Source organism: Ascaphus truei, chromosome 9 (assembly GCF_040206685.1).
Source record: "Ascaphus truei isolate aAscTru1 chromosome 9, aAscTru1.hap1, whole genome shotgun sequence".
In the NCBI taxonomy this organism is placed as follows: Eukaryota; Metazoa; Chordata; class Amphibia; order Anura; family Ascaphidae; genus Ascaphus; species Ascaphus truei.
Genome location: NC_134491.1, coordinates 57,052,596 through 57,079,634, shown reverse-complemented (window position 1 = coordinate 57,079,634; position 27,039 = coordinate 57,052,596). Strand labels below are relative to the sequence as shown.

The 27,039-nt window shown below is 42.1% G+C and overlaps 1 protein-coding gene across 2 annotated transcripts in view; it reads left to right on the top strand.

The window, feature by feature from the left end:
* The window catches only part of RCOR1 (REST corepressor 1), a 112,800-nt gene that overhangs the window by 61,697 nt on the left and 24,064 nt on the right, over positions 1-27,039 (top strand). Inside the window, exons 1-2 of one of the 2 annotated variants that reach the window (XM_075615025.1) lie at positions 5,014-5,438; positions 5,545-5,604. The exons of the other annotated variant lie outside the window; for it this stretch is intronic. Of the exons in view, the coding sequence (XP_075471140.1) occupies positions 5,288-5,438; positions 5,545-5,604 (211 nt within the window). The 5' untranslated portion in view covers positions 5,014-5,287. Of the gene's footprint in view, positions 1-5,013; positions 5,439-5,544; positions 5,605-27,039 lie in introns of those variants that run through there. 2 annotated transcript variants of the gene reach the window in all.

Genomic DNA, 27,039 nt, shown 5'->3' with positions numbered 1-27,039 from the left:
GCTAAATTCCTTTCACAGCGGCATAGCACCATAACACTGCTTTAGGTGTCTATCCAGCAATGAAGGGGTTCATGGAATAGACATTGTAATTTAGAATACTATTGGTTGAATATTAATGATTGATTATCAATTAGTGTATCCCGTTGCCTTATCAGCTATGTGCATTGTACTTTAGAGTCACCGGGGGAGTTTGACTAAGCTCTGATAAGGGGTATTGGAGCTCGATCCCACAATAACGGCTATTCAAGTCAATGGCAGTAAACGTGGCAAAGAACCCTCATCTGAGCTTAGTGAAACCCGGGGGGGTGGGGGGTGCAAACTGCACAATAGAGAGGGATACAGAATCAGTATGTGAATAACAGCCGTATATTTACAAGTCAACATCCTGAGAAAGGCATTCCTGCCACGAAGAGGCTTACATTATCAAACTATTGCACCAAAAATGTTTGTTACATGAATGCAAGTGGACCAGGAATGGCAAATTCTAGTCCTCAATGGCCACCAACATGTCATGTTTCAAGGATATCCCTGCTTAAGCACAGGTGACTCAATCAGTGGCTCAATCAGAATTACCTCCTGTGCTCAAGCAGGGATATCCCTAATATCTGGCCTGTTAGGGGAGCTTGAGGACTTGAGTTGGCCACCCCTGAAGAAGAATATCACCAGTGAAGGATAGGCCTTAAACCCACTGGTGTGTGTATATTCATTTAATCTAACAATCCGTTCATACAAAGTTATATAGATATATACGTACGCACACAAATATATACAGTATATGCAGTGGGGAAGGTAGAAAAGTGCTATATATGATGAGACCGTCTATACGATGTGATTAATGAAGTGTAAATATGTCAAAAAAATACTGCTTCCTGTTACTAGCATAACTAAAGGTTCCAACGTTACCCTCGCTTGCTTTTGTTTGTGCTGCAGAGAATATACACTGCAGTGATGTAGATTCGTGGATGTTTTTAACTGAGATGTGTATTTATTTACCATTTATCAGTGACTTTTGAATGGCTAAATCTCATATGACAGTTTTTTTGTGGTCGTTTTTGTATTCTACGGCAGCTGTAAATACTCTTTGCTTTCCAGCAGGGTTTGCGATTCGCTGCTGAGCAATGCATTGCCAGCCTCCGGTTGTGAAGGGGTTAACAGAGACAAGAAATGGTAGAAGGCATATTTGACAAAAAGAAAAACAATGTAGTTAGATGACAATATCTTTGATGCTGTCCTGCAAGTATATACAGTTCTGTGCACATAGTAAAGCTAAAAACAAATACTTCTTAAATAGCATTGACAGGCACACAGCAGACTGTACAATAACAGGTAATACCTGGGCCAAAGAGCTTGCAATCTACATGTTTGGTAATTGAGGCAGAAAAAAAGCACATAGCGAAGCTCACATTTAACTGACCTTGACTAATTCTCAAACTGGGTGCCCCATTTCTGTGCTCAGTACAATATGTACTTGTTAATCAATATACGGTGGTCTATGTTAATAGGCAAATTATTACATGGCGTTGCAGCTTTTTTAAATTATTATATTTAATGTCATTGTTTAGGAATTGATCTAAGCAGTTAATTACGCCTTAACATGTATTTACCAACTAACACAAACTCCCCAATGGCAGGCTTGTCATTAATTTGAATAATTATGCACCCCCTACCAACACCTATTTACACGATGCTCTTGCAGTAATGGTTCACTGATAACATCTATATGACACTGCAGACCGACCAGGGGAGTTTGCATGGGTTGGTAGGTACAAGACCAATTATTGACGGGAGGCTGATTTCTTTAGCCTTGTCAGTGCAGATAATCAGACAGAATTACTGTCGATAGTAAGCATACACCCTGTTCTGTCTTGGTTTGGTGGTGACCAACGAATTTTGTTGGAAGATTAAATATATTAGAAAATCTGTACCAAAGTCTTTGGGTTACAAAATTGGTGCAAAATGCATGCAAGATTCATCAAGGAAAAATCCCCACATATAGCAATGTATTTTTTTTTAAGATGGATCTTTTATTCTTTTTGGGGAGTGGGGGGTGTTGTTTCCACCAGGGAGAATTTGATAAATGTCTCCTATTGTGCCCTGAACAGATTATATGAAGAGGCTGCATAGTTGCTTGATATATGTAGAATTTTTTTTGTGCCAAATGAATTATAAGTAGGCAACAATTTCCACCACTTGGTCTCTGTGACAAAGGAAGATAAAGTGACTTGGCCAAAGTCACATTGAGAATAGCCCCTAAGTGACTGCCTTGTAGATCTATTAAACAAGTCCCAGCTAAAATGCTGCAGTTCTACATATTTAGGGCTTATTAATCAATGTTTCCCATGTGTAAAATGGGAAATAAACTAGCGCAAAAAATAGCATCAAATGTATTAAAGAAACAAATTACATATTAAGATCTTTCAGACAAAAGGTGACACATTGTGTGCTAATTTGCATGTCATTTCCCAGAATCCCTTGCTGCAGTGGAAGCACTGTATGCTGCGGATAATGGTTAAAGGCAGGGTTGCAGACCTGCCTAAGACATGTGAATGTGCTCACAAGTGATCTTTTTATTTATTTGTGAACACATTCACATGTCTTAGATAGGTCTGCAACTCTGCCCTTCACAATTATCACCTAGCATACAGCACTTCCCATGCAGAAGGGATTCTGGGAAATGTCATGCAAATGAGCACACAGTGCCACCTTTTGTCTCAAGACCACATTACATGGTCACCTCTTCACCCACCATAACACCCACACACCATAAAGACAGATGTGACTAGTAATTTCAACTCTGCTGTAGCATTGGGGTAATAATCTGAAGAAGAGACCTCTAGAAGCAAAAGTGAGGGGATTTGCTGTGAATGTACTGCAATTATATGCATATGATAGAAATGTGGTGTTTTTATGCGGATTTGTACACCCTCCTCTGTCAGGGTAATTAACATGAAGGCAGTAAATAGAAGCACAAGATAATGAGTTTGTTGTGATAGAAGTTTGCATTGTTCTTACCATGCTCATGGCAAAAGCAAAGGAAACAGATCATTTATATTCAGTTCACCAACAACTAGATTAATGTTCACAAATATTATATATAATATCTATATATCTATCTATCTATATATATATATATATCCATATCCATATGTTCTCCTTCAATGCATTCTTTCCCTTCACTGAAAACATGAGCACCTTATGGCCAGAATATATTACGCTCACTTTTTCAGAAGGCAACAGAGCCTCCTAACCTAGTATCAAATAAAAGCACATATCAAACAGATTATTAACCCATGTATGGCTGCTGAGGTCAGCTGTGCTTCATAATGTATGGCAGTATCAGCCCTCACATGCAAGACTGGGGGCTAACAGCTCCTTAACCTACTGACAGAAATCAGACTATGTACTGTACACACATACTACACAGGAAGTCAGGCAGGATTCTGTAATACCTCTTAACACCTCCAGTACTGGAGGCTCCAAAGCTAAAGACAGCACATGCTGGTGTTAGTGAGGGGGGGGGGGGGACGGGGGGGGACGGGGGGGGAGAGAGCGTTTATATGTTTGTGTGTATATATATATATATATATATATATATATATATATATATATATATATATATATATATATATATATATATATCAAAAATGAATAGACAATATCGTTCTGTGTCTAACAAAATGCTTTTATTTGTGCGAGCTTTCGAGATACTGTACACTGATCTATTCTTCCGACGATGTTACATTGAATAAAGCAATTCAATTTAACATTGCTGGAAGAAGAGATCAGTGTATCTCGAAAGCTCGCACAAATAAAAGCATTTAGTTAGCCACAGAACGAGAGAGAGAGAGAGAGAGAGAGAGAGAGAGAGAGAAGAGAGAGATCCAGTAATAAGAGACAACACACTGCAAGTTGAAATCCAGGCAAAAACTGTATTGAAAACAGATAGGGCACTGCAACCAACGTTTCGATCACCACGGAGGGACCTTCATTAGGGCTTATTAAAGCTAGGCTAACATAGTACTGATACATCTATCTATATATATATATATAATCATTTTATAAGAAGATTACATACATATTGGGACTGCTATATAAAAAGCATATGTGCAGCAAAATAATAACAGTAATAACAATAATATTAAAATATTCGTCTTATTAGCGCCGTTTCAGAAAAGGTCATGTAGTTAGCATTTGGTTGAAGTGCAATTAATTGTTAATATCTATATAAAATATGAATGACCATACTTAATATGAATGGGATTTCAGCTTCATAGATGCTTGTTAAAGGATGTCATATATATTTGTATGGGTTGAAAGCTTGTGGGGTTTTTGTTTAAAAAAAAAAAAAAGTTGATACATTTGAACTACATGTTGTCTACTTTTGACATCATGTTGTCATTATAGGTACTTTAGCACTGAATAATTGGCCAGCACCACCATTATTTTAATGACTTAAAAAAAAACCCATGCATCACTTCACTCTCCAGGGGCGACTTTGTCAGTTCTAAGATTGGCCACTACTTCTTCAGGCACATATTATATGCCAATTTATTATCCTCTAATTAGGACAATGTACACTTTAAACGACTTGTACACAACACACATCAAGTTATATCATAATGATGCCCATGATGAACACCCCCTCTCTATTTCTATTTATTATATCAAGGGGGAACTATGTTGGTTTTTTTATGTATCCTTCCGCGGCAAGGAAAAATAGTCTCAACAACATCTTATTCTTATTAGCCTAAAAACTCTTTCACAAAGCCGGGCGTCTCTACCTGTCTGTGAATTCGGGGCTTTGCAGTACACTCTCATTCAATATATCTCAAAAATGTCAGGGGACGTGAGAAAAAACCCCTTCACACCTGGTATCACGGGGCGTAGAGATTGCAAACCCCCAAACCCACGTACAAGAGAAGATGCGACTCAACCGAACGGCCAAACGGAAGCGCCGGCTGCCTGAGGAGCGACGGGAGCCTAAGCCAATAGGGAAAGCCTCTTTGTTTCCAAAATTTCCTGGCGGCCAATGGGAAGACAGGGGCGGGCGCAAGTGGGCCAGCAAGGTTGGCTGTCCCCTCAGCCGCTGTGCTGTGGCTGTGGTAGCGAGAGAGTGGCCAGTGCGGGAGGAGATGTGACGGAAAGTTGTCCTGCTCTAACGGCCACTGGAAGCGGCTGTAACCGGCAGCCGAGTGACTGAGCCCAGTCCGCCACCCCCACCCCCTACCCAACCAACACAGAGATTAACCCCTTCCAAAAGAAAAAAAACTTCCCACCGGCAACCTCAATGCCAGCCATGATAGAGAAGGGGGCAGAGGTCTCCGGTAAAAGGAGGGGCAGGAATAACGCCGCCAACAGCAAAAGTTTGGCCCCGATTGGGAACGGAAGCAACTCGTGGGAGGAAGGCAGCTCGACCTCCTCCAGCGATGAGGAACACGGTAGGTCTGCCCAGGTGGTAGCCTCGAACATGGTATCTCCCCCCCCACCCCATCCATTTCTAGTACAGATTTCTTTGTACTTACCCCCTTCTTTGTTTTCGTCCAGGTGTCGGTGGGATGCGAGTTGGGCTTCAGTACCAAGCTGTGGTGCCTGAGTTTGACCAGGGTAAGTTCGCCTTTCTCCCATCTCATACTGTTGGCGATGATGCAAGTGGAGGTGGTAGCCTCAAACGCACATCTGCCAGTTGACTTTATTTTATTTGGGGAGGGGGGACCCTCAAGTTTTTCTCCCTCCCCCTCCTCTTAGACATGTCGGCACCGCGGAGATTAGCTATCTAAAGGGGCTTTGTCGATTTCTTGAGGTGTGAGGGAAGGTTTATAGTCTGTTTATTTAAAAGGGATGAAATCAACTTTTTTCCCCCCCTTGGTGTTCACCTACTGTATAAAGGGAGAACAGCAGGAGAGAAAACGTGTCTGCAAACGTGCCGCCAGACTTATGGAAAAATAAAGATGGTCTTTTCCTTGAATCTGAATCTAATGCGATGTAATTATTCGGTTTATTCTGTATGCATTTGCTAAGTATGCACCCTTTTGCGTCCTTGTTTGGGTTATGAATGACATTGGTCAAAGGTACAAACAAGCGAGACTCGATGCTACTCATGTCTATTGGTAAGAGACATATAGGACTTTTGAAAGGGTAACCATTGAAGACCCAGCATAATGTCCGATGTTACCCCCCCTAACGTGCTAATTTGAATTGATATCCAACACAAAGGGTTATTTTTTTCATACTCAACATTATCTAGTCTAGGGACATTTGTTTTTACTATCTCCCCCCCCCCCCCAACTAAAATGCCATGTATTGTTCTTAGTTTACATGTAGTTAACTCTCTCCTGACCTTGAATGCAAAGAACTCGGCAATGTATACGGTGAAATGCATTGTCAGGACAAATTCAATAATCTGTCTATAGCATGAACGGAGTACAGCTCCCCCTGCGATTAATCTGGAGTAAGCAGTGAATTTACCCCCCTCTTCCACCCCCCTTCTCCTTGCACAGTATGCAGAAAGTGGTGTGTGTGCTTGCAGGAGGCGCTTTTCAAGCATGAGGGGAAAAAATCCTTCAGGATCAGAACCTAATTAGGTTGTTTTGGAAAATAACTCCTATTTATAAAAGCCGGTGTTTGGAAAATGTTAGTTTGTGTGGCAGCAAAGGAAGTCCAAGAAAAAAATATTTTTTTGTTGGACCATGAAGATATTTTGGAGGTGAGGGCACCAAATTAAATGTTTGGGTTACAGCATAATTACATATGATGCTTGCAATAAAATTAATGTTGCATGCCTTTTTGTAAACAAACCTAATCTCCCCCCCGCCCCTATTCTTGAATGGGTTACTTCAGATTTAGTGGTTTTTGACAGGGGTTCCTAGGAACCTTTTGGCTTCCCCAGGCATCCCTAAAGGGTTCCCTGCAATTTTCAGGTCATTTGAAAATTGTACCAAATACAGAAGAATTTACAATGCATCGGATCTCAGATGCGCTATTAGAGAGGATTGGGGTTCTGCTGAATTTCACATAGGGTTCCTTAACCAAAAAAAGTTGGAAACCACTGGCTTCAGACTATTCTGATTGTTATTCACTTTACTTGTGCACTTACCAGTTCCATAAGGCACAGTACTTGATGGTTGTTAAAATGTATTTGCAATGTTGGTTTATGTCTCTTTTTTTTTTATTTGTGACCATGAAGAGTGCAATCTTCATTTGCTAAAAAAAAAAAAAGCCAGATACAGGAGGGCCTTGGGCATGTGGCGGGTTCCGTTGTAAGGGCCCGCCGCAATGCGTATCCGGCGATTTTCGGTATCTACGCATGCGCGACCTGGACCCATTCTGCGCATGCGTAACCTCGGACTGGCCCTTATGCCCATGCGCAGACATGGCGGCCCTCTTCTCGGTGCCGCCGTATCGGCGGGACGCCGAGAAGCGGGGCCTTGCTGTATCAAAAAAATCTTGTATTTTGTTTTCTCTTCCCCCACTACAGTTTTCATAGAATTAATATACTATTATTAGACCAGGAAAAAACCCTACCATTGCTTCCAGTGATGTGACAGTAGACATTATTGTAACCTTGTCAGGAACCTTAAAGGTAGAAAGATCTGTGGTGCATTAAAAATGTATGAATCTTTATACAAAGCAAACGTAATTTTAGGTGGAAACCTCCTTTTTTATTTTTTAATTCCTTTTACATTACCAACTGTGAGATTACAAAATATTTACATTTATGGTATTTTAGTATAATGTTGCTAATTATTCTGTTTTATGACTTAAACAGGGTTAATGTCACTTTTGGTCCAAGACAGAGTTCATAACTGTGAAGATATGCAAGATTTCATGTTTATCATATTGGTAAAGCTTTAATGATGATTATTAGGCACATATCACATTTGAGAAAGCAACATTATATTCCCTTTAGATTGTAAACTCAATGTGCAGGGCTCTAGGTACATTTTTATTGATTTTATATGTCACTTTTTGTAACGCGCCGCAGAATGTTGACACTTTATAAATGCACATTGATATCAAATGGAATCCACCTTTTAGGCAAATAACACGCTAAATAATTGACTTAATTATAACATTGTTTTGAATGTCCCACGCAAGATTTGGGATGGGGACCACTTACATTTTCTGATCATCTTTTCAACTTGTTGGAATTAAAGTTGTCAGGTTTTCATTAATAAACTTTCAGAACCTTACAATGAAGCGTCACTAATCTCTTCAAAGTGCAGAGGTCTCCATTGTTTAATTTGAGACGTTTTGGGGTTTTAATATCTTGAATTGGCATTAAGTTTTGATCTGGTCTGTTGTGCTAAAAATGTTTTTTTTTATTTATAAAATGTTTTACCAGGAAGTAATACATTGAGCGTTACCTCTCGTTTTCAAGTATGTCCTGGGCATAGAGTTAAGATGACAAAGAATACATGGTTACAAATACAGTTACATATGTGAACAGGGTATACTTTATATACGACATTCCATGCACATTTACAGATAATATATATTAAAGGCAGTGTTCGACAAACCTATACATTTGCTCGCCCCGGGCGAGTGGATTTAACCCCCGGGCGAGTAAATATTTGCCCAAGCAGCACACGTTTGGTACTAGGTGGCGAGTAGATTTTTTTTGTGTGGCGAGTAGATTTTTTGGTGATTTGTCAACCACTGATTATAGGCGTATGTAACAGTTACAGACCAGATTAAATGTGAGACAGCCTTAGTTTTTAAAGAACTGGTGGTGGTTGTGAGTCTCCGGTAGGTTATTCCAGTTTTGGGGTGCACTATAAGTGGAGGAGGAGCGGCCGGATACTTTGTTGAGCCTTTGGATCATGAACAGTCTTTTGGAGTCTGATCTCAGATAAGTGCTGCATGTGATAGGGGTGAGGAGTTTGTTCCTATCAAAGATATCAACGTTTCTCAAAGTGTAACTGGTACCTAGTAAGCAGAATAACTTTACTGGGACTTGGTTTAGGCAAACTTTAGCGAATATAGTAATGTGGTAATTGTTCTATGGCGACTTAAATTTTCTATGTGATGGCCAATAGGAAGCCTCGGTGATCTGCTGTGGCTTCCTTCTGGCCCGTGAGATAGGGGTATTTAAATACCAGGAAGTACAAATGATACCTTTAGCATCAAGTTATATCAGAAACCAGAGTTTAAATTTAGTGTGGCTCGACTTTGAAGACCCTTGGTTCCCATGCTGGTAATATTAAAGGTGATAGTTTGGGTGAAGACATATGGGGAGGGGGATATTCCTCAGGAACTGAATTGGTGCTTTAAGTAGAACCTCCCAGAATTGCTATATAACCAACAAGGGGGGTATATCTATAACATGGTAAGAAGGTAGGATGATCTTTTGTAGTCTCTCAAAATATATAATTAGTCAGTGGAGGTGTCATATTAGAATTGAGAAATATTATTCTGCTCCACCCTTTTGGTCCCAGGTGATCCGTCTGCATTTTTGACATTAGATACTATGAGAAAAATACATTTGCAATGTGATAATGTATCAATTAACCAAACAGTATTACAATTTACAGTATCAGTGGATAAAGCTAAATATATATGCATTCACTGTTTGATAATATGGTATGATACATCACTGTGGTAGGGATTGTTTTAGTTACAAGGAGTGGAAAAATCCTCAATCTTTACAAAGAGTTTTAACACATTGAGCATGTTTTAACTAAATGCTTTTATATTAATCAATATCTGGATTGAGCAGTCCTGTGTAGCAGTCAAAAACCTATGTTTATATTTTGGAACCACTTAATGTAATTTTACATAAAGGACAATCTCTCCTAGGGCCAAAGTGAACTAATTCCAGTGACCTGTTTAAGGGGTCTCATTTGGGTAATTGATGCCTTGTTTTTTGTTTTGACCCAGTTTAAAACGCCTATAAGTATTTTTAATTGATTTTATGCAAGTTAGACTTGGGAGTAGTGTGACTTCCTCTAGCTGCTCCCTTTGTGTGATGTCACAGTGTGTTCAGTAAGCACTTGTACAGCCAGACCCCTGCCTCCCCCTCCCCTTATCTTTATTGGCTCTCTGATAAGGACAGGGTGGGCCAATGGTAACGCAAACACTTGATTGACAAACGCTTCCCCATTCAGAGGCCCCTAAGAAATTCAACTGGCTGCTATGTGGGATTGCGCCTTTAACGACTGCCAGAAACTGAGACACACACTGCTTGCCTGTACTCTGATACATTATTCTTGCTAGAAGGTAACTTCTAGGGATGAAGGAAGATAGCTCAGTGAGTGAAGGCAATAACATTGAGTTTGAAGCTTGGGAGCCTGGTTGAAATCCCGATGTTGACTCCTTGTGACCTTGGGCATGTCACTTTATCTCCCTGTGCCTCAAGCACAACAAAATGGATTGTAAGCTCTACGGGACAGACCCATGCTTGCAAAAATTCTGTGTATCGTGCTGTGTACACTGTCGGCACTATACAATAAAAACTAGTTGGTAACTGCAAATTATATTCATTTTATTAAGTAGCAATCACCTCCTAGGGGAAACAAAAGGAATTTGAAAACTTGCAGGTTCTGCATGCTAATAGCAAATCACAACTTCAACTGTTGGGTCCCCCTATTGGTCATCAATTTAAATCCCCAGCTTAAACACTGGTAACTTCAACGGTTTGAATCTTGGGGATTGAAAATAGTGGGGTGGGAGGGCGCCCTCATGGTCAAAAATATATCGGGCAACAAAGCTGGATTGGTAATTTAAAACAGAACATGATCTAGGAAATTAACATTCATTTCCTTTTTATAAATGTATTCTTTAAAATAAGTTTCAGGTAGCAGCGCATGCAGCTGAATTGCACAAGCATTGGCAGACACCCAACTCGTATTTGTAATGTATGTTCCCAGATACAAACTGTGATTTCAACGCCCACAAATATCAAGGTAATAGTAGCTCTTTAGAATTATAAATGCATTCACTTTCTTGCTTTGTTCTGGAAGTGCCTTGTTAAATGAATATTTTTAGAGCTATCTCGTTGTTGTTTCAGTGTAAATCTTGGAGCAAGATTTTCCAAATTTGCTAGAAATGTGCTCTCTGGCATAATGCGAACCTATTCAGCATAAAAATGCAGCCCAACCTTTCAAAACCTAGTGTTCAATGTTTGCATGACAATGATTTAGACCTGCTGTCTCCAAGTCTCCCAACATACCACTTAGGCTGCGAATATAGTAGGCGCAACTGTCTGTGCGATTTTGTGCGCTGCGAGAACTAAGTGCAGCAGCTGTTACGGGCCGGCCATAGTGCATCGCGCCCGCACGGCAGATTTTTCAAAAGACAAACTATTTTGTTTTTTTCACATTACGTAAGCGGTTCAACCAATGAGGGTGAACCAGCCTTGTGACACGTCTGCCACGCCTCCAGCTCAGTTCACCCATCGGGCGGCAGGCGTGCGTGACACCATGCGCTCTGTAATCTTTGCCTTCTCTTGTAAGCTCTCCAGAGCACGAGTTTCTTTTCCTATGTTCTGATTTTGTTTGCACTTATTAGAATACCATGTACTGTCTCTTGTGAAGTGCAGAGTACACTGTGGGCACTTTATAAATAAAGATCTACATACATGTAAATGTGACATTCTGCTTCTAACATTTGGGATTTGCTTGGCCTTTTCATTTGATGAAGTGACAGTTAAATTGTTTTTCTGAAGAACTGAACCTCTTCCGAAATTTTTTTTTTTTTTTTTTTTATAATTTGCTCTGCGTTATCCAACATTCCGCTGCAGAGGAAGCCCCCAGGATATGAACTCATTGTGTGCCCCTTGCTGAGTGGGGTTACTCTCACCCTGTAAACTTCCTGGGATGCTTGGATAAAAGCTCCTAAAAACTGGCAGATGCTCTGTTTTGTTCATATAGATTTTGTACGAGAAGCTCAAATTGTCTATGGTGCTAAGCGACAGAAAAACGAAATGCAGAATTTCCTGAGGTTGTTGGAAAATCTAGTAAATGCCAGATCAGGGTTGTGAGGACAAAAATGTCCCCCAAGTCTAATTTGGCAGATTAACATACACAAGGCATGTAAAGCAAAAAATGTACCCTCTGGTTGACATAGCAGCCTTCTGCAGTTGTTGAACTGCTGGCAAACGATTTCTTAAAGCCATCGGGGTCATTTACTAGATAAGTGCGGCAGTGCGCAAACTGGGGGGGCGGGAGAATTTGTATGGGGGGGGGGCGCGGGCGGTTACAGGGGCCCCATGCTCTTCCCCACAGCATTTAAATTACTTATCTGCTGCTAGCCGGGTCGTTGGCGACGCGTCGCCATGGCAACACAGCGGTATGGCGTGACGTCACAGGACCCCCGCACGCCAGAAAGGAAGGTAGGGGTGCAAGCTCCGGGGGGAGTAGGCAGGGGGGTGCAGCGCGAATAGTTTGCGCTCCCCTGGGTTAGTGGTATGCAAGGAAGTGCGGTCTTGTAAGTTCTGATGCAAGACTCTTAAACACCATGGTTTTATTTATGGCTCGTGCAAGTTATCATTTTTTATTTATTTTTTCTCTGGGGTGGCGATTGATGTGATTATGGGGCATTGCCCATTTTCTGCTAAGTAGTGTGGTGGATTAACACATCTTTGACCCATGGAAGGATTAAAAACAAATAAATTAACCAAGCTGTACAGATATTATCCAATCAAGATTTTAGGGAGTAATTCAATACTCCAGACCCCCATTCGAGTCCAAATAAGGTTTCTGAGTACATTGAATTACCTCCTTTTGTAGTGGTAAACTTACTTGAACAAAGGATACAAATACCCTGTGCTGTATACTGTTTCTAAATGTATCTTTTGACTCAGTTCAGATATAAATGCTTTAATTGCAGGATATTTGATGCAGCGTCTGATGTGTCCACTTTTTTTTTTTAGCTCTAGGGACCCGAGATACTGAACAGCGAAGTTAGTAGGTTTAAATTTCCCTCTAGGGGAAACAAAATGGCTTCTAAATATCAGGCCGACGGGAACCTGCGACATCATTTAGTTAAAGATTCCTTATGGACTGCCATTTAAATCTGCCTTAAAAAAAAACCAAAGTAATAACTTCACCATTAAGTATCTCCAGAACCGAGGGCTCCCAGAGCTGAAAATTACACGGTTCAGCTATGGATTGTGGATCTTCAACATAAATATAACTTCATGTCCAAGCTTAAAATGTCTCATCCATAACCTTGTTTTATTAAAAATTCAAGCACATCTGAACGTCTGTGCCAAGCTTTCTACCATTTTGAAGATTTAGACTTGGACTCAATTGGGAAGTGCACAATAACAAATGTCATGGAATAGACATGTGGTGGCCAAGTCCAGTCCTCAAGGGCCACCAACAGGTCAGGTTTTAAGGATCTCCCTGCTTCACGACAGGTGAGCCACTTATTGGGCCACCTGTCCTGAAGCAAGGAGATTCTTAAAACCTATTGGTGGCCCTTGAACACTGGACTTGACCATCCCTGGAATAGACCATATCTACTGTATTTTATTTTGTGTGGTATATGGGAGGGAGGGGGATGGTGAAGTAAATATCAGTTTAGTATAGAGGTAATAGGCAGACTAGTCTCAAGTGGCATACCAACCCCAAAATAATTGCACTTAAGATTTCATGTTTCCTTGTTACAGAAGGATGCAAGTTGGGGGAATCTTGGAGGGTTGATACTGCCATTTTGTTCGTTTTTTTTTTTTTTAAAGGTGAAATCCCACAGAGCAGCCAGTTGAATTTGTTTGGGGCCTCTGAATGGGCAAGTGTTTGTCAATCAAGTTTTCTTTACCCGTAGCCCTATCTGTCCTTATCTGACAGCCTATAAAGATAAGGGGGGAGGCTCTGGCTGTATAAGTACTGTTGAACACTAACATCACACAAGGGAGCAGTCAGAGGAAAACCTTAAGACTAACATTAAAACTAGTTATAGGTGTCGGATTTGGATACAAAGTTATCACCCACCTTAAATGTCACTGAAATTAGTTCTTATTGGTCCTTTTTAACTACATGCTCAGACCTATGTGAAAAAAACACTGCTGAAATTCCAGCATTTTAATGGACAGAGCAGAGTCTTATATATATTTTTTTTTTACACAAAATAAGTGGCACAGAGTTTTATGCCTCCCCATAAATGTTTTTACATCGGTATCTCAAAAATTGAAATCAACTAGGGGATTTTACAGTCGAGTATGGTGTAAATCAGCGGTGCGCAATCTGTGGGGCGCGACCCCCAGGGGGGGCGCGAGACTGCCGACGGGGGGCGCGGGGTTTACAGAGGCCCCGCGCGCTTCCCGAAGGCACTTAAATTAAGTGCCAGGGGAGCTGCAGGGCCTCTGTAAACCATACTTACCCGTGGCTCCGGCGGCTTCCTCCCGGCGTCGCCATGGCAACGCGGCGTCAAAATGACGCTGCGAGGTCATGTGACGTCACGTTGCTATGGCAACGTGACGTCATTACGCCGGTGCGAAGGTAAGTTGGGGTTGGGGGGGGCGCGGGAGTGAGGGGACAGCCGTCAGGGGGGCGCAGGGAAAAAAGTTTGCGCCCCCCTGGTGTAAATGGCTAACTGTGGTTGATTAACTTTTTAAGGACTGGGTGACGCTCTCAAATCTGCAGACCATCTGTTTTGAGACCCAGTTATGGTTGTAAGGAGTGAAAGATAAATGACGACTCGTTTTCTGGGATTCCTGAGTTTAACTGCCTATTAGGCTAACTGTTGGAGATGTAACACATATAGAACACCCACAAGCTCATGTTGAACCCCCAAAATAACCACAACATATATATATATATATATATATATATATATATATATATATATATATATATATATATATATATATATATATATATATATATATAAGCGTATGTGTCACATAGGAGTGCTACTGAGCATGGCAATATACATTTAAAACCAGAGACGAACATGAAACACAGACAGAGCTCAATGCACATCCAGCAAAACTTAATACACGGTACAGTGCCTAAATATACATGTATTGATATCTATTAAATAAAATGGTCTTTTAGTTTAACATTTGGCCAAATTGTTGTAAGCCCCTGAGCCACTGCACGGCAGACCACACCTCAAGGGTCCCTACACTAATATTCAGGTTATTAAGAATTTATATTAGTGTAGGGACCCTTGAGGTGTGGTCTGCCGTGCAGTGGCTCAAGGGCTTACAACAATTTGGCCAAATGTTAAACTAAAAGACCATTTTATTTAATAGATATCAATACATGTATATTTAGGCACTGTACCGTGTTTAAAGTTTTGCTGGATGTGCATTGAGCTCTGTCTGTGTTTCATGTTCGTCTCTGGTTTTAACTGTTGGAAATGTTACATATGTTGGAGTAGCAAATAACAGATTCTGCTTTAGCATGTCTAGCTTTGTGTAATGTTCTACAGTAGCATACAGTTAATTGGGAGCTCTACCCCATTTTAAAGGTGCTGTCCCACTTCACATTTATCGTGTTGAAAGAAATTGCAAGTATACAAGGAAGTAACAACTTTTCAGTATTTATTTTATGGTTTTAAGATGTTTTAGCTGTTCGAGCTGAGGCCCTAAAGCGCCTCTGTTTGATTCACAAGTACCTGCCTCTCACGCTCTTCTATAACTTTTTTTTCGACTTCATTTACACCTAGATGGAAAGCTCCTTGTAAAAAAAAAAGTTTCAAACGGTAAAATTTAAATTGGGTACCAAATCGCTATTAAATGCTACAAAGTACTGGATGTTAGTCTGCGAATAAATTGCATTAGATCCTGTGTACAGTGTATACTCGGGCAGTACTTGTCTCTAAAAACACAATGACCAATACATGGAATGTGCAGATTTTAGTTACACGTGGACACCTCATGGGAAAAAAATGCTGGAGAATAACTTACCAGGAATATGGTACATACTTACTGTTGACCATTTGGAGCACATGTTTACAATTTTGGGAGTGCTGATGGGCTGCCCCCCCTCACCCCAGCCAAAAATGGACGCATGCAAAGTATGCTTGACCGCATACCCATAAACCTAAAGAGACCTTGAGTCCACAGAAAGTAATTGCTCTAGTTGCCTTTTTTATATGACCTGTGGGCCTGAAGTGATTGATTTACAATTAACAATGTAAAACTTTCTCTAATACTTGCAAAAATCCCAATTACTCCATTAAAATGTCATTGTGATAATGGGACTGTACTAATGTTCTGAAGCGTAAGGGCTAATTACATTGATTAAAGATAAATGCAATGGTCTGCATAGGATGGTTACAGTTCAATGTCAGAATCGGCACTAGACATTAAATATACAAATGATTATTAAACTTACCAGAAGACATACAGAAAATATCTGCACGTTTATGAGCTTTTGCAGTGGCCTCCATCTCCTGCATTCGTTTCCCAGCCTTGATGGCAGCGTTGTAAGGGTGTGTCTGTGTCCTTTTCGGTGGTGGGGTCGGCGCAAACTTTGCACTAACTAGGGTTGCAGGCCGTTTAATGTCTGATGGGAAGACACATGTTCTGTCTGCTGGGCTGGTCCTTTGGTGCGATCTTGCTGAGCTGGTGGATGGGGGCTGTTCTGGAGTAATGTGACGTGGTTCCTTTTTTTGCATGTTGCTGGTGCCAGTGGGAGACCCCTTGCAGATGCACTTACGATAACACCCTCCTCCTACTGTCTGTAAATTCTCACTAATTACCACGTCGATTGTAAGCTCTTCTGGGCAGGGACTCCCTTTTCTATTGTTGGTGTATTACTGGTAACGTCGCGTGTATTACTGCTGTGAAGCGCTATGTACCTGGATGGTACTACATACTTCCCTTTCTCCTTATATCAAACTGCGTGGTGGGTGACTCTTCGCAAAAAAAAACAATCATAAGTCTAAAATGGGGAATAAGTCAGTTGAGTCCCCACTTAGTTCCCGTTCCAAACGTTGAGCTTGCCAGTAATAAAGACGCCTTGAAAAAGTCATACTACTGAGTTCACAGAATGTCAAGACATCTTAAACACAATTTAATTTTTTTTAAATGATCACAGAAATCTGAATGTTTAATTAGACTAAAATCTAGTTCAATATTCGTTACAAGCAAATATCGTGTGTGATGAAGGCCTATGACTGGATTTTCACATTGTATTATGTTTCTGAACATATACTAAAGTTGAAGGTAATCGGTGTTGCAAGCATGAAAATGATTTTAAAACGTACTCGTTCTTTTTGCGAGGTGGGGTGAGGGGTGGTTTGCAAAATCATAAGGCGGCTAAGTTATAGTATGTATTTTGACTTTGTATTCTACAGACGCATTGAAAAAACATCCTGCACTTATTTCCAATTAGGGAAACATTTGGCAGGGTTCCAAGTTGAACATATGTTACTTTTAACCCACTCAATGCTGACCTGCAGCTGATGGCGCCATTTAATCTATTTCCTGTCAAACCCCTTTAGAAGGAATATCCACAAAAAGAAAGGTGTGCTAAAGTAGTGTGAAGGGGTCTGCAACTATTAAAGTGGCAAAACATGTGAAATCTTTTATATGGGTTTAAAAAAAAAATGGTCCTGTGGTATTAGATACTTACTGTCATTTTTTTTCTTTCAACTCTTAATGCCATCTTAATGCGTTTTAAAGCATTCTTTGATTTCTACAGATGGATTAAAGCCCCCCACCTCCCCAAGCAGTGCATTATATTTGCAACACATTCCTATTTGTGATAATTTGTTGCCAATGTTCCAAGCCGTTTGAGCTGTTATCTGTAACAATACAGAATGTGACCGTGGTAATATAAGGATACATTGTAGCTGCGTGGGTAGTGCTTGCTCCGTTAACTTACATGTAAGGCTCCCTGAGCCTCACCAAGAATCTTCCTGGTTCATAATGTGGTGAAAGATGTGATCAAGATAGAAGGGTCTCAGCCGGACAAGAAAGCATCCTTGATTAGGAAATTTTTAAGAATGTACCCATTCGAGGAAAGTGGAAGCATGGGATTCTCACCAATGCTGGATGCAGCAATGTCCAGGTTTGCTAGATGAACAACCCTGCCTGTAGGTAATGCAGCCTAGTTTTCGAGATGCTGTGGATGGAGAACGCCTTGAAGAAATCATTTGCAGGCCTTCTATAGCCGTAGCATCTGTGTCAAGAGCAATGAGGTTTTCTATTGCTAATACGGAGGCCCAGGTAGTGGGAGCACTCTCGGAACTAAAACTGGGAGAAGCTTTTGTAGCAGAAGCATCACTGGATTCTTTTAAGCTAGTAGCAAGGTCAATGGCACTGTATTGCAGCCAGAAGAGCACTTTGGTTACAGCCTTCGCAGGCAGATTCATCCTCAAAGAACAATCTGTGTTCAATTCCTTTCAGGGGACATTTGTCAGGAAGCTAGATTCCATCTTTGAGAGTCTCTGGAGGTAAAAGTCTGTTCCTACCACAGGAAATGAAATTATTTGATTCACCAACTTCAAGTATGAATGAGGGCTAACAGCCGAGGTATAAGAATCTAAAGGCCCGGAAGGGGTTACTCCAGAACTGCTTTCTGGTGCAGTGACCAGAGCTCTTTCATGGGCCAAGAAGTGGAGGACCCTCCATAAAGCGACTGGGAAATTAGATGAGCGAAGCTCGAACATCCAACGTAGGAATAAGATTTCGGGACGCTTGGACGCAAAATGATTATGGATTCCTGAGTGGTCTGCATGGTGTACTGGTCTGGACATTTAAGACCATATCGGGAAGACCAGTTTATAAAATCCCGACGGCTGGGAAACTTGCCAGACGGGCGTTAACCAGCAGTATTCAGCAACTTGTTGATGGTTGTGTGATCCAACCAGTTCCGACACATCGCTAGAGGTATCTACTCGCCAATGTTCCTCTTAAAGGTGAACGGAACATTTGGGTCTATCCTGGACCGAAGAGGGGTAAATAAGCTGCTAAAAGTAAGGAAATTCAAAATGGAGTCCAAGACCATTATTGCCATAGTTGACTAGGGAGACTGGCTTGTATCAGTAGACCTAAAGGAGGCCTACTTCCACATACCCATGTCAGACACAAAGTATCTGAGATTTGCTGTATAGGTAGTTCACCATCAATTCAGCTCTTCCCTTCGTGTTCTCTACTTCACTGAGAACTTTCACAAAGTTGTTGATCACACTCATCGCTGAATTAATGAAAGAAGAAATGCAGATATTCCATTACCTGGACGACAATTTAATTAAAGCAAGAGGCAAAGTCCCGTTGCTCCAACACCTACCCAGGGTACTGGACTCAATTTCACAGCACAGCTTTTGATCAACACAGAGAGCCAGTTAAACCCATTCCAAAATCTTAAATTCCTGGGGATGGAGTTCAACATGCAGCAAAGTATAGTGGTTCTTCCCTTCGAGGGAAAGTTTGCAGGAAATGTTCAGAACAGCCAATGTTAGCAATCTATGGTGGGCTCAACAGTGCATGAGGCTGATAGGTATTCTATCAGCGACCATACGGTTAAGTGGGCCAGATGGTGCATAAGAATGTTCCAACAAAACTTATTGCGTCAGTGGCACAGGCAGGTGGCAAGCCTAGACCAATGGATCTCCTTACTGCAAGACGTAAGAGTATCACGAAAATGGTGGGAATGCGACAAACATGAACATAAGATGCCCTCTACAAGATCAGGTCTTGCTCGTGCTTATGACTGACACAAGTGGAACAGCCTGTGGGATCGCGAGCCCAAGAAAATGGTCTATCGGGAGTCACGAAACATCGGCAAATATTCTAGCATTTAGAGCATTAATGGAGGCAATCAAGCTCTTCTCAACCGTTACGAGGGTGCAACTTGAAGATAGTCGGACAACTGTACTACGGTGACCTACATAAGGAGAGACAAAAAGCTGCACGCTCCTACAGGAGCTATGCCCAATTCTGACCTGGGCATAACATGTAACAGACCTTGCATAGATTCATACTACAGGGAAAAGGAATCTATGGGCAGACTTTTTCAGCCGAAAGACCCTTGATACAGGAGTTGTCCCAATCAAACACTTTCAACCAATTAGTCGCAAGATGGGGGGGAGGGGGGGGAGACAAGTCACAGATCTCATAGCAACATCAGGAAACTGGAAATTATGTTTCTGCTCAGGAATGTTTCATCCAGAGGCTACCAAGGTAGACACCCTCTCCTTTCCATGGAAATTCCGGCTAGCTTCCCAGGGTCCAGTGCAACATCCTTGTCCAGGGGATTGGCCTTTGACGGCTTGGAGCTTGAGCAGGGGCTGCTCAGAGGACAAGGGCTGTCGCACAAAGTGGTACAGGCCTTAATGGTGGCATGGAAAAGGATTACTTCTACAGTATTTCTGGCAGCAATTTCATCTGTGGTGTGAGCCCCAAGGTGCAAGCTTTTTGTAACCAACTACTAACACAATCCTGGAGTTTTTGCAAGGTTAGAGCAATGGCTCAACCCTAGCTCACTGAAGATTCAGGTGTCCCTTATCGGCACTACTAGGAAGACATTTGGCTGCCATTGATCTCACAAGTAGATTATTCTAACGCTAGAGACAGTTCTGTTGATAGCAGTAACGTCTGCGTGCAGGATTGGTAAATTGCAAGCCTTATCCTTGGAAGAACCTTTCCTTATTTTTCCTCAAGACAGTCGTCTTACAACAAGTACAGCTCCTCTTACCTAAGATTATTGCAATATTCCATCTCAACGAAGATACTACATTTCATTTTGGACAAAGCCGGCAAACAACCAGGAGCTAAATATATTCACGTTGGGTGTAGTAAGGTGCCTAAAACCCTACCTTTCCAGAACAGAAGGATTTAGGCAGTCAGACTGTTCATACTTCCAAAGGGAACAAGGAAAGGGCAAGCAGCCTCAAAGGCTACTTACTATAAATCAGTGGATTGTAGTGACCATCAGGAAAGCTTATACTATTCAAAAGATTCCAAAGCTCGCAAAAGCACACTCAACACGGGTCATGGGCAGTGAAGGCCTAGGCTTCCCCCTGCAGAATTATGCAAGGTGGCAGAATGGGTTTCTATTAATACATTTTATTAAGTGGTATTCTTTGGACGTACATGCCTCAGCAGACACATGCTTTAGCAGGAAGGTCCTGCAGTCAATTGTTGCCACTTAAATCAAAGATCATATTTTAGTCAGTGTGGGGCTTTATTCTAGACACCCCCCCCCCCTTTCTTTATGTGAGTACTGCTTTGGAGGTTTGGTAAGGGGTATGAGCCCCCAATCAGGTCTCAGCTGTCCCAGGAATAGGGATTGAAATCAGCATGTGTGTTTGTAATCCATAGGCTAGAGAGCACAAATAAGTGCTGGGGAGACTCTCTATAAGACAGTCTGGACAAAGGTATAATAGTACCAATAATGCTGAATGGCTAGCTCAGACCTCTATATATGCCATAAAGGTACTGAGTGAATCCCCAGCAGAAACCAAGGGTACATACCGTGTCTGCCAGTGTCAGTCTCCCTTCGGCAGCACAGCTCTGTCTCAGCTGGATGCGTGCATCACGCTGGGTATGATATCGAAGGAAGGTGGTCCCAGGGGTCCAATAGCGGTGCACTGCCAAACAAACAATGGGGGCTGCAGCCAGTTGAAGTAAAAACAGTAATTTATTAAGTGGTCAGAGCGAAGTACATGGTAACTTTGCCGCGTTTCAGGACATAGCGTCCCTTTATCAAAAAGTAAATTCGCGTCTGCCTGCTACTCCATTACATGTAAATGTAATGCACTATGTAATGGAGTAGCAGGCAGACGCGAATTTACTTTTTGATAAAGGGACGCTATGTCGTGAAACGCGTCAAAGTTACCATGTACTTCGCTCTGACCACTTAATAAATTACTGTTTTTACTTCAACTGGCTGCAGCACCCATTGTTTGGCAGTGCACCGCTATTGGACCCCTGGGACCACCTTCCTGAGTACTGCTTTGGCAAGTCACATTGGTGATCACTGCCCTTGGGACAGGCAGGACAACAATAAATTGATACCCAACATATGTGATTTTCTTTTCCTGGAGAAATCCGTCCATGGCAGTGCTCACCAATTCCCTCCCAAAGTTTAGATGTAAGATACTAATGTTTCTAGTTATATCAGCTTTTGTACTGCGACTGCCTGGGGAGGAAAAGAGGAGGTACTTTATAGGTCCTCCCACAGGTAGAGTTTTATGTCATCTCAGCTGGCGGGTGGAACGTAACACATTGATGAGCACTGCTATGGATGGACTTTCCAGGAAAATAAAATTACGGTAAGTTGGGTATCAATTTAAAATTCTCTCTGGATCAACATTCTTCCCATATTGACTTATTTGGTATATCCCTGTATATCATTCCTTTCTTCAAAAAAAAGTTGGATTTTTAAACACATCTATTGTATCCGTAATCAGTCTCCATGGATATTGAATTGCACACTTTAACTGCCCTTGCTGTAAAGAACCCTTTCCTTTGTTGCTGATCGTCTCTTTTCGTCCAACCTTAAGGCATGACCATGTCGTTTGTACTGCCCTTGGGATGTATAGTTATTTTTTAAAGCTCCTTGTATTGTGCTGAATATATTTGTATGTAGTTATCATATCCCCTCTTAGACACCTCCTATTCTAATGTGAACAAATCTAATTTAGCTAGCCTCTTCTCATAAGTCAGATGTTTCACCCCCATTATTAAATTAATGGCTCTTTTTTGCACTTTTTTCTAGTTCCATAAGGTCTTCATGGAATGGCTGCCCAAAACTGTACACCATATACAAGGTGCGGTCTTTCTAGAGGTGCATAATTGTTTACTTCCCTTTCACCCATTCCCTGTCTAATGCAAGATAAATATCATCTTTGCCTTTGTAGCTACTGCATGACATTGGGCACCATTGCACCATTTCATCTTCCCATCGTACTTTTGGTCATTTTATTGGTTCTTTTAATGTCCCTTGGAATTCAGTTGAGTATCTGTGACGGTAACTTTGTGACAGGCTATAATAATACACCAAATAACTGGGTTGAACTGATAGAGGCTTAGATATAATAAAGTATATTTATTCCTTAAATAGGTGAACACAGCTATATAGTACAGTTAACAGGCAAGAAGGTAGCACTTACTTGGGGTTGGGGGATGAGAAGTATCAGATAGCAATTCTCCAGCAATCAGGTAACAATCAAGATGGTATTTGAAGACAATGGATATAGGGTTGACCACAGTTTATATATCTTTGTAACCCTATTCCTAACATTGAGTACAGGCTATTGGATAACAATTACCTGTATCCAATCTTTAACGTGGGAACACAGTTTAACCCATGCCCCCCAGCTAGTTAGCCCATGTGCACTGGGACCCAGAGGGTCTCATTTCTGTAGCCCCACATTTACATCAGGGACGCCGGCCAGTCTACCAAAAGGAATATCTGGCAGGATCTTTGTTTGGAAGTGTAAGATATGACACTCACAAACCACTCCAGTTTGACGCTTCTCCGCCCTAAGGTAAACAGTGAGGGTGGCAAAATCTTTTGAACAGCACTTAGTCTCTAGACATTGGGTCGCCACTCTGACCATCTGCTTCCCTTTGTGTAAAGGAATCTTCGCGGGTTTTTATCCCCGTCTTGGAATACAATATTAAAGGCGAAACATAAACATATTAAAATATCCGGTTCTGTTGGGTCCAGCGAGTCCAAACTGCCCAGTTCTCAATGCCGGAACTGGGGCACCATATGGTCCAAGTTTCAGCCCGCTGCGACCTTCAGAACCGGAGATACACAAATACTACTTAAACCGTTTCCTATTTTAATACAAAATTCTCCGCTGTAAATTAAATCACGGTTTTTCACTAAATCCCCATTGAAAACAACGGGCTCCGCCACCAAAGACTTTCAATGGTAAACTGCCGCCATTGGCGGCTATGGGAATCTGCCGCCATAGACTTTCAACAGGGCATCGCCGCCGTTGAAGCCTATGGGGTTTCTCCGCCATAGCCGGTCAATGGGAACCGGCCGCCATTGAAGTCTATGGGGAAAAACTCCCGAACCTTTAAGGTGGTCCATACTCAGTCGGGTTGGTCAGAGAGGGTCAAGGATGGTTCTGCAGCCATGCCGGAGCAGTGACTACAGGTACCCCAAACCCTGGCCCTCTGGACCCTCCAGAACCGGAGATATGGGCTTATGGTTTGTAGAGTCAGCGCGCCCGCACTGCAGACAGGCGGGGCGCTGACATACACAGACCGCGATATGCGATCTGTAGGGAGCCGGAGTGGAAGGGGGGCGTGACTTGAGCGGAGGGACCCGCTACTCTTCCCCCCCACCCCCCCTTCTCCATGGCTCGGGCTGCTGATTGAAGGTAAGTAAAGCAACACACACACACACACAGACAGAGGCAGGCACTCACGCACTCAGGCACACACATACACACACACAGACAGGCACGCACGCACTCAGACACACACACAGACATGCACTCACGCTGCTTTTACTCCACACTCCTCCCCGCTCCCCGAAGCCTCCCCTCCCCATTGGCTCACAGCCACACCACGTGACTCGTCAACGCTAGGGATCACCATTCTCTTATATCCCGTAGCGGCTGACGCGTCACAGCGTGTAGTAAGCTGTGCAGCCAGGGGGGACCGGGACCGGCTCCGCAGGATTCCCCTGCTGGTGGGGAACTCGCGTGTGGCCGACCGCGCCGCCGGGCGCAGCGAGACCGAGGCCTTAGTCATTTTCTTGTGCTGCTTCTGCCGCCGCCATTGGAACCTATGGCGCGACCCGCTTTACCAGCACAACCCGTTCCGGGGGTCCTGGATTCTGGACCCGGTGGTGGTCGAGTGAGGGGAGGCCTAAGAACTAGGGGCAAAAATGATTTTATTTCTGGGTGCCCTAGAACCTAAGATTCCCACGCCACTTGATGTTGAACTTGACTAATCAGTGATCAAAGCTCTTTTTCAGACATTGCGTCCGCTTTGCGGTTTGGACGGTTGCCAACTCGTTCCTGGAAAGCGCCGTAGAGGAATCTCCATTGAAGTCAATAAGCCCATTGACTTACAATGGGAAACCGCCGCTCCTCTTCTCGGACGCCACCTGCTGGTCTTCAAGGGAAACGGGTCCAAAACAGCTAGATCCGCCATTGAAAACAATGGAGCTTCAATGGCGGCCTATGGGACCCTGCAAAATGGTGCCTGAAAAGGCGGGAAAATTAAACAAAGGGCTATAATCACTATACAACTATTAACCCTTGCCCTCCTGGATGGATCCCAGTGTGTGTGTGTGGTGCAGACACTGACATAATAATAAAACATGGGAACAGGTGAACATACATTTTCATGATATAACAAGGTGCAAACCACATCCCTGGACTGCAGTCCAGTTAACCCCTTGTCTCCCTGGTGAGGTCAGGGGGTGGCCATATGGGGTGCAACCCCTTTAATACCGGGCCAAACCCTCTCTCCCTCTACAGTACCATCTTTGTCTAACGATAGTAATTTCTTCTTGTGGTGTCTGGCCCACTGCCATTTTAATTTCTTCCCTGTGTGATGGCCAGATGATGATGATGATGATGATGATGATGATTAGCTAAATCTGTATGCACTTAATTATTCGTCCAATATTTGACAAGATGCATTTTTGCAACCTCTCCTTCATCTTAGGACAGTTGCTTTAAACCTGTTTTGCCTGAAATCCTAGGGCACTGTAGGGGTGTGGGTTGCTGGGATACCACAACGAATATTTTGTATAGTCTGATATTTTACTTTTGAGTGACACAATACTTCTCCATTTAATTACTTGTGCTTGTGAGATCAGATTATTTTTACACCGTTCTAAACAAAATGGTGTGTGTGTTGCAATCCTGCCCCTGTACACTAGTTTTTGGGGGTTGGAAGGAAAGCTCAAAGAAACCATTTTGCTCAGTTTAGAGGTGCAATCCTTTCAACTCCAAAGAAGGCATTAAAATATTTTTTACAGACAGTCCCTCCTATGACCAAAGTATGCCAATGACTGTAATGTTTATGGAGTTAAATATTGGATTGCTTAAAAAAAAAAAATTGTAAACCTGGAAAGCTGTGAATTGGGAGGGCTTGATTCTCCAGCTGCTCCCTTGTCTGATATTAGAATTTTCATCAAGGTTTGCCGAGGAACCCTCCCTCTGCCCTCCTTACCTTGGCTCTGTGATAAAGGGTGGGTAAACAGGTGTGTGGAAACACTTGATTGACACACTTCCCCAGTAAAGACCCTGAATATAATCATAACTAAACCATTCCTTATTTCTTAAGAAACCATAGCGGACAAATCTTTACATCAAGCAAAGTTTCCTTTGTTTAAGGAAGCCAATTGGGTTGTTAAATTCGCTACAAAATATTGTTTCGGTCCGCTTTCAGGGATTGCACCTTTTTTAAAGAATGATTACATGTGTTTAAGGAACGTTACATTTCAAATAGTTTAAAAAAACAAAACAAAAACAAAGAGAAATTTGTCTAATTACATTTTGCTGGGATTAAAAACATTCTTTTCCACTAAGCCCCTTTTTTTATAGGGAGGTTTTTAGAGTTCTTACTGGTAGTTTAGAAATGTCACCCCCTCCTAAACCAGTCTCTGGCCTTGACCTAAATTGTAAAAGCAAAGACTGGTGTTGGGTCTCCTGAATTTATAGCACTTCTACCTCCAATTTCAGCCGAGGTAGAGTGTTGCGAAATGTCACAGGGGGTCACACATTAGAAGTGCATACTTGCAAGCAACGACATTGACATTGAACATTTACGTGCAACATTTTTTTTACATATACAATATCATTTTTGGGGTGTGGGGGGTGAGGAGAAGGAAGTCTCCTGCCAAACTGGGTATTTTAATATGAATCTTTGGCTGCACTCCTTTTAACAGCCAGAGGGGGAAATATGGCATATTGGCTTTCATATTTTCTTTTGTCATCCCAAGGGACACAGGAAGTGCAATAAATACATTTGGTTGCATTATAATTGACATTAATTGTGCTCTATTCTTTTTGCATGAATGAATTGTGGTAGCCATACAAGTCCAGTCAGTGTCAAGTGGACTATACACACAGAAAGCAGTATCACTATATAGAGCAAAGCAACATTTCCCGATTTTACTCTCTCGATTTCCTGGACACTCTCTGAGATTCCCCAAAGAGTGT